The following is a 9,060-nucleotide window of genomic DNA, read 5'->3' on the forward strand; positions in this document are numbered from 1 at the left end:
GATTTGCTGTCAAGTCAGTTTACACTGCTGGTGCTGCAACTAATGGAACACAGATTAGAAAATGGTTTATTCTACTGGTATATACATAATTGCACTTTGATTGAGCCAAAAATTTAAACAATATCTTGCATTATGGGATGGTGTCAGACCTAAATGCACTTCAGTACATTATCATATTTAAATAAATGAAATTTAAAGTTCAACAGCGTTAATGTGCAGCTGTCAGTTAGAAATAAGTGGCTGCATCGGTAAAATAAATATATTATATATATACATTATATTGCCATTTTTTTTTTAACCAGCATTCCTTTTCTGCATCATTTTTAGTAGCAGTGCTTTGTTTTTACCATCATAAAGTTTTGTATTCTTCATTGTTTTCTAATATATCAGCTTGTTGACTGCAGCAGTTACACAAGATTGTTTTCATTTTGTGTAGAAGGAGAGTCAAATGATGCGTTAAATGCCCCCTTTTGTGTGAATGTGCACAGAGTTTAAGCAGAGTTAACAAAGAAAGTTGATAGCCACCTTTGTGGTACCTGTTATCTCTGACTGGGACGTTAGTTTTGTCGTGCTGATTTACACAAAGAAAGCCTGGTTATGTCAATCGTGCTTCGTGATGCAGCCCTCTGGGAATCCTGCTTTAAGTTAGACGAACACTTAATTATCTATAAAACATCCATCACTGATTTTCAGCATGGAAAAAGGAATTCCTAGAAATAGTCTAAACGATATATATTTATATGCACACACTGCTCAAAAAATAAAGGGAACACTTAAATCATTGATATACACTGTGTAATTTATTGAGAACAAAATGACATGAAAATGGACAGAGGAAACTAAAAGTATGAATCTATTGAGGGGTGGGGGGGATTTACAATCACTTGCACTTCCTAACTGGACGGATCCATATCCCAGAAGTTTAATTGAATTGGTGTTATACTGTAATGACTAAGTGTTTCATAAAATTTTTGAACAGTGTATGTACAGTGGCAAGAAAAAGTATGTGAACCCTCTGACATTTCCTAGTTTTCTGCATTAATTGTTCATAAAATGTGATCTGGTCTACATCTAAAAAGAAAAGAAGAACAGAAGAACGATCCGCACACCAAACAAGCTTCCTTTTACAATTTATTGGTGTGACGTTTCGAGCAAAATGCTCTTCCTCAGACTGCTAAACATTAGACTGAGGCCGCCATCTTAAGTACCCATAGTGCACAGCATTCATCATGTGGTGCATTGGCACGTGAACAGTACTTCGTAATGTATGCAATCATGTATGGTATTACATGGTATTATGTTGAGCACATTGTATTTGTCTATACTTGTGACTTAGATGTAGATCAGATCAAATTTTATGAACAATTAATGCAGAAAACTCGGAAATGTCAGGGGGTTCACATACGTTTTCTTGCCACTGTACTTTCCACTCACAAATGTGGGCGGTCTTATGACTCTTTCACGGTTGGGTCTTCTACCAAATGCCTGTGAGCCCAAGGGTTCTGTGCGATATCTTAACTGTTTCAAAGACTGGGACTGTACTCCTCTGGACAGAGATCTCAGATGTTGTTTCTTGGATCAGGCTGCAAGGGGGCTTGGTGGTTAGCACTGTTGCCTTGCAGCAAGAAGGTTTGCGTTCTCCCCATGCAGCGTGGGTTCCCTCTGGATTCTTTGGCTTCCTCTCACAAGGTCCAAAAACATGTTGAGGCTAATTGGTGATTCTAAATTGTCCGTAGGTGTGAATGTGAGTGTGCTTGGTTGTCTGTCTCTCAGTGTAGCCCTGTGATAGACTGTCGACCTGTCCAGGGTGTCCCCAGACTTCGCCCTAAGCTGGGATAGACTCCAGCCCCCCGCGACCCTAGTGAGGATTAAGCGGTGTATAGATAATGGACCGAAGGATGGATTTTTCTGGGATCTGTTGAAGCCACTCTCCCAGTTTGGGGATTATAGTCCCAAGTGCTCCAATCATCACTGACACCACTGTTGCCTTTACTTTCCACATCTTTTCTAGCTCCTCTCCCAGACCTTGGTATTTTTCAAGCTTTTAATTTTCCTTCTTTTTGATGTTGCTCTCACTTTGGATTGGTACATCTGTCACTACCGCCTTCTTTTGCTGTTAATCAAATACCACAATGTCTGGTTGATTGGCCACCACCAGTTTCAGTCTGAATTTGAAAGTCCCACAGGATCCTAGGTTGGTCATTCTCTGATCCTGAGTCGACAATCCTATACTCGGTGTAGATGTTTCTGTACACTGTGGCAGTTACCTGGTTTTGGCTATCCATGTATGCTGTTGCACAGCTCCAGGCACTCCAGTATCCATGTTTGTGGCATGGAATCATAAGCTTTATTGTATACCAGGGGTATCCAATCCTGGTCCTCGAGGGCCACAATCCTGCATGTTTTAGATGTTTCCCTGATCAGGATCGTCATCAGGCTTCTGCACAGCTTGAGGATGAGCTGATCATTTGAATCAGGTGTGTTGGAAGAGGGAAACATCTAAAAAAAAAAGGCAGGATTGTGGCCCTCGAGGACCAGGATTGGATACCCCTGTTGTACACAGTTCAGGCAGTGCACAGATTGTTTCTTTTGGTCTTACAGTCTTGGTGACTGCTCTGTCAATCAGTTGCAGGTGCTTGACTTAACTGGTGTCAACTTCCCTTCTTATTGCCTTAGATTTGGTCTTCAGTCGTCTTTTTCATGGGGGATACTGCTTCTTATAGCTTTTGATGTTCATCTTGTAAGCATTTCTAAGATTACTGTTGTGTAGATCAGTCTATTTGTCTCAGTAATGGTTACAGTCGGGATAGTTAGTAGAACTGCATTCGCGTCTTCCAGCAGACTTTGCGTAGGTACTTTCCACTTAGCCTTGGCAAGCACTAGTCACAGGTATTTTGCTTAGTTCAATCTAAGGTCAGCTGCCCAGGTTGTAACCCAATCACAGAGTGTGGGCGTGATAATGATATCTCCCCCCTGACCTGTCGCCTGGCTCCCCGTTATCGTATATTATGCAAAAGGATAAGAAAGGGAAAAAAAAAAGGTTAATGGAAACTCAACATTATCAGTGTGGTGGTTGAGCCATGAGTAGAACCAGCTGTTTCTTTCACCCCATGTAGGGTCCCAGCCTGATGGCCTGTGCTTCCCTTTAGGTGTTTCTGCTCTACGCTCATCTCTCTCCTGCTCCTCCACTCTGCTCTCCTTCACTTTGTTCCACTGCTGCTCCCTGTCTAATGTTACCTGTCTTATACGGTTACATAAAACATTAACGTTAAATAATTTACACTCACATCACATCTGGTTACAAGTATGAACACTATTTTTTTACCAAACCATCAGGATTTATGAGTCAGTAAAAGGCTGATGATACCAGACAAGCATCATCTTCATCAGGTGTCTTTCTCTTCTTAGAGAAATATTTAAACAAGCTCATCTGAAGATGCAGTCAGCAGTTCCATCATGTCGTGTACATATTAGCTTAGTGCTATCAGTTAGTTTACTCACGTTAGCGACACTGAGTTGGCACCGGGCCCAATTAACTTAAGATACCAATATGTTGCGTAATGTTAGCTGGCCATCAATATTTTGTGAATGTCTATTTAACTTGTAAAATCTATTTTTAGTTACCTTAAGCTAATGGTAAGTAAGTTCTCTGGTAAGTAGCTTCCCTATTCTCCAAGACGGCCCTCCTCTGACTCTCTGACCTGGAGCCTGGTGCTGGACGTGACATCACTTTCAAGACTGCACTCTCGTGACTAACAAACATTGTATTAACCTCCCAAAGAGTAGATACTGAGCAAGATAGTTATCTGTAGTCTACCTTCGTGATTTACGTCGTATTAAACCCCCTAAGAGTAGATACTGACCAAGATATTTATCTGTGGTTTACCTTAGTTCCTTAGTTACCAACCCAGTGCAGGACTCTGCTGTGAAGGTGGAGACAATGCACAGTGGTGTCTTTGGGACCGTAAAAAAAAAAAAAGAAAGAAAGAAATTTGAAGGAACGGTGGCTTGGATTTAGGAATGGCAGCCCGCCACTAGTAAATGAATGTAGAGGAAACACTGGCTGTAAATTAATACTGAAGACATTAAAACTATACATATGGAATTATGTAGTAAACAAAAAAGTGTTAAACAGGAATGTGTTTTCTATTTTAGATCCTTTAAAGTAGCCCCTTTTTGCTTTGATGACAGCTTTGCATACTCTTGGCATTGTCTCAGTCAGCTTCATGAGGTCATCTCCTGGAATGGTTTTGAATTAACAGGCGTGCCTTGTCAAGAGTTAATTTCTGGAATTACTGGCCTTCTGAATGTGTTTGAGACCATCAGTTGTGTTGTGCAGACGCAGAGTTAGTACACAGTGGATAGCCCTATTTGACTGCTGTTGTAATCCACAGTATGGCAAGAACCTCTCGAAAGAGAAAGAGAGAAAGAGAAACGACAGTCCATAATTACTTTAAGACATGAAGGTCAGTGGATCTGGAAAACTTCAAGAACTTTGAATGTATCCTCAAGTGCAGTCGCAAGAACTATCAAACGCTATGATGAAACTGGCTCTCATGAGACCGCCCCAGGAAAGGAAGACCAAGAGTTACAAATATGTAAACTTCTGACTTTGAAAAGAAGTAATGAAAAAATTCTCTAAAACATTCTGTCGTTACTCTGGTGTTACGCAAATAGAAATAGTTTTAGTAATCATAATTGACCTAAAACCGGAAAAGTTTTGTCACATCTTATCTGTCTTTTTATACAGTGTATGTAAACTTCTGGTTTCAACTTTATAATTACATTTTGTTTGTTATGGAAGGAACAGAACAGACATGTGGAAGCAATGAAAATAACTGTAAACCTGTTTTCCTTCTCTGTCTTTGTTTCCTGTCATATTACAGGATGCAACATCTTCCAATATGACAGAGAAAGAATAATTTCTGTGTCACAGAGATGTGAGGGTGGGATTAATCATGTATGAGCTGGATAGAATGTACCCCATATGACTGTGGTTCATTTGGTTCATCATCTTGTGCAGGTGGGGGACGTCCACTGCATTGATGCAAGACTCTTTGGCAATATCGGCCGTTTCATCAATCATCTGTGTGAGCCCAACCTGTTGGCTGTGAGGGTGTTCACCATGCACCAGGACCTACGCTTCCCTAAGATAGCCTTCTTCTCCAGCAAACCCATCAAAGCTGGAGACCACATAGGGTGAGTGGTGAAAACAACAACCTCAGGGTCTGTTTGCTGCCAATGAAATCAAGATAGCATGATGACATGAATGCTATGTTTTCCTCACTAGATTTGATTATGGCGATTCCTACTGGAGGATAAAGAGAAAACACTTCAGCTGCCAGTGTGGGTCTCTCAAGTGTCGCCACACAGCTGACAGCAGATAGAAACGCACAGATGACCTCTGATCTCTTTCGCTCTCTGGACACATTCTGTCACTGTCAATGTTTTCTATGGACTGATCTCTTCTTTGAACATGCATTTTTACAATTTTCAATTATCCATTAAACACATTCTTAAAACATGTTTTCATCCAGTTTTTATTAGACACGTGATAAGAGATACAGCTTCTTTCATGTTGGGTGATGACAAAATTAATATAATGGTAGACTGGCAAACTATCCAGGGCGTACCATGCCTTTCCCTAAGTCAGCTGGGATTGGCTAAAATGATGTTGTACTTTACCAGAGCTAATGGGATTGAACCAGAAAAAAACTGACACAGAAGTACACAACAGTATGATCAATGTCCACATACATTTTGGCTTGTAATAAAATGTAAGTTTTTACTTTTAAACACTACAAAGTAATTTTGTCAAACCACCTCACTTCGTATAAGCTAGTGATAATCGAAGCTAGGTCAACTGATAAAGCACTCCATTACTCTGCTTCTTGGTCAAAAAGCACCCACAGAGCCTGGAGGTGTTGTGGCTCATTGTCCTGCTGAAAAACTGATTGTCCCACTGAGCTCACACCAGACTGGATGACATGACACTACAGGATGTTGTGGTAGGCGTGCTACTTGAGTCTTGCCTTGAATTCTTGATAAATCACCAACAGTGTCGCTCGAAAAGACCCTAGCTCCTTCTGCTACATGTTTTACACATGCTAATGCTTTCTCTGTGTTTCATAAAGATACAACAGCTGGAACCAAAAATCTCCCATTTGTACTCATGTACATTCCCTGTGTTTCCTTGTTCAAGCAGTTCTCTGCTTCTTTTTGGTCTACTTCAGTTGTGGTTTATCTGCAGCAGTTCCACCCATTGACTGTATATAAAGACAGACAAACCCTCAGGACATCACCCAGAGGTTTTCTGAACAGTAGTTTCAAAGCTCAGTGTGATGACTCAAGCCATCACCATGTTGGCAGTGCCGGACTCCTCCTAATCCAAAAATGAGCAAAGTGGTGGAGCTGATGCTGACGATGCAAACATCTAGGAAATATGGAATGTCCTGATAACACCCACCTGTTATTCAAAGGGGTCTTAATTATATATAATTTGAAGCCTAATTACAGTTTAAACAGGTGTGTTTTTTTTACATCTCATCCTCCGTGCAGTTATCATGAACAAGGAAGTTAGTCATAGAGACAAAAAACATTTTAACATGGCAATCCATGGGGACTGACTCACTTTTGGGACCACCAAATGGTCATTCAAGGAACTTCAAGTTACTTGGCCTCTGAGGTTGCTGCTTAGTTTTATGTGTGTTTATCTGTGTTCCTTTGGATCAGCAAAGTTGTTTAAATGTAGTTCCATGCTGAAGACCAGATACACACAGTCTTCTCTAAACACTTGATGTTGAGCACTTGTCTGGCGCTTGACTCTGGGAGCATTAGTGTGGGCTCTAATCTGAGCTGCTAAGTGGTGATTCCTGAGGGTGTTTAATGAATTTAATGAACTTCTCTGCTGAGGGACCTGTTGGTCTTCCTTTCCAGGGTGTGCCCTAATGGGAATACTGTTAGTCATATAATATAGTTAGGATATTTAAATGAAGATATCAAAACTTGCACAAATAACAGACCTATGATTGTATAGAATCTTAAATTAGGTGGAGTCACTGATGCAGCACTTAACTATACAAGTGTCCAATCTGTATGTGTCAAGATATCAGACTTAACAATGAAACTGGGAATTACAGTCATCATTCTCCTTTATTTTCCATCTGAGATCATTTCTATGGAAAGTGGTGAAATTAAACTATTCTTCATTTATTTCTGAGAAGGTGCTGGAATCCCCAAAATGATTCTGTAAACTCTGCCTGGACTTCAGTGTGAAAACAGCAGAAATTGGGCTGACTCATGTTTTAGACTCATAATCAGTTATTGATCCCAAAAATACAAAACTGTAAATGAAAAAAATAGAAATACAATGAAAGTATAATAAAGGTAATTTTAATCTTTTGAAAAATGTTTACTTCATTACAACATGGTCTGTGACAGTAATTTTGGAAACCTACTTTCTTTCATTTTATATGATAACAATGACACAAATACAATAATAATGCATTCAAAGTTTATAGAAATCATGTACTTTCATAATAAGAAATAAGCCTTTAGCATTGTTTCATTACACTGAAAAAAACTCAGATTCTCTTCATCTCGATCACACAGTCATCTAATCTTCAGCTTCCCAAACAATTTAAAGGTCTTGACTTAAGGAGCTGCAATTTTAGCCAATTTTTCATTTCGTTAACCTAAATCACATTTAAAAAATTAAAAAATACTCAGACCTCTTTTACAGCTGTTCATTTTTGTCTTAGTATTCGATATATAGGAAAGGAAATTTGGTTTGAAACAGCCAAGAGCTAAATAGAGGTCAACATAGCTCAAGAATCTTTTATTGTAATTGTATAGTATTAATTGTTTAATAGTCAGTTAATTATATTGGCTTACTAACTCACATTCACACCTACGGACAATTTAGAATCACCGATTAACCTCAGCATGTTTTTGGACTGTGAAAGGAAGCCGGAGAACCCGGTGAGAACCCACGCTGCACAAGGAGAACATGCAAACTCCACTCAGAAAGATCCCGGGGGATCTTCTAGCTGTTAGGTGACGGTGCTAACCCCCGAGCCACCGTGGAGCCCATGTCTTTTGCAGCACACTCTAAATATAACTGTCTACATGATTGATGAACACAAGTAATTCAGCTCTAAGTCTAGCAATCTTTGTTTTGTATTGTCATTATGTTTATGCCGCGCTTCAGTGATTTGTGTTACTTTACTTACATACTTACATACCTTTGTTTTTGTTATTGTGGACAAAACATTGCAGGTAGGATCAATAGCAATAAAATACTGAACAAGAAAACTAGTAGTGTGTTTCATTTTTCCATGAGTGTGAAGTAGGTGAAACCTCATGTTGGAGCTGGAGTTCTGTTGGGGACATGATTGTACCATTTTGTCACACCCATGTCAAAGGACCATAAAAATAACATGTTGATGCACGTGCAAGGGCTCATGAGTAAAAAGGACAAAGGAATTACAATAAACCAATGTTTAAAAAAAGAGCCAGGATTAGGCACTCAAGGTGGGTTTTAAAAGTAAAAGGTCTTTATTTCAGAGGGCTAAAGACGTTAAGGAACACACTGTGTGTTGTCTTGTGCCATCTAGAGGGTGTGGAGACACAACGAAACCGAGTATTTACAGTTGAAAGCATCACAGGTGTATAACACATCAATTTCTCTCTCTGATCTGCAGGGGCACTGCACAACCAGTAAAACACAGAATACTAAACCTTTACCAGTCCTCTCACAGGCACGCTTTCCTAATTAAACATGATACAGACAAATGAGGATATCAACAGTAGTCAATGAGATAATTATTTATTAGTATTGTGGTATATGGTGGGCTTACTCAACACACAGAGAGTGAGTCTGAGAAGGTAAGCTTACAAAAGGTGATTTAAACAAGTGATCTGAGCCAGCAAAAGGTGGGAATGAGGGCTCTGGAAGACAGTTACAAATAACAACGGTGATTGAGTTAAGGGGTGTGGCACACAACAAAAGGTACGGGAACTAGCAGTAACAGTGGTGATTGAATAAAGAGTTACAGTAGG

The 9,060-nt window shown here is 39.7% G+C and overlaps 1 protein-coding gene across 5 annotated transcripts in view; it reads left to right on the forward strand.

The window, feature by feature from the left end:
- The window catches only part of LOC103353859 (histone-lysine N-methyltransferase EHMT1-like), a 31,965-nt gene extending 26,439 nt beyond the window's left edge, over window positions 1-5,526 (forward strand). For all 5 annotated transcript variants that reach the window (XM_008277028.1, XM_008277027.1, XM_008277030.1 and 2 more), the window contains 2 exons: window positions 5,024-5,199; window positions 5,291-5,526. In XM_008277028.1, the coding sequence (XP_008275250.1) occupies window positions 5,024-5,199; window positions 5,291-5,387 (273 nt within the window). In that variant the 3' untranslated portion in view covers window positions 5,388-5,526. The remainder of the gene's footprint in view (window positions 1-5,023; window positions 5,200-5,290) is intronic.
- The last annotated feature ends 3,534 nt before the right edge of the window (window positions 5,527-9,060 follow it).

Source organism: Stegastes partitus, unplaced genomic scaffold, assembly GCF_000690725.1.
Source record: "Stegastes partitus isolate 25-593 unplaced genomic scaffold, Stegastes_partitus-1.0.2 Scaffold86, whole genome shotgun sequence".
Taxonomy (NCBI): Eukaryota; Metazoa; Chordata; class Actinopteri; family Pomacentridae; genus Stegastes; species Stegastes partitus.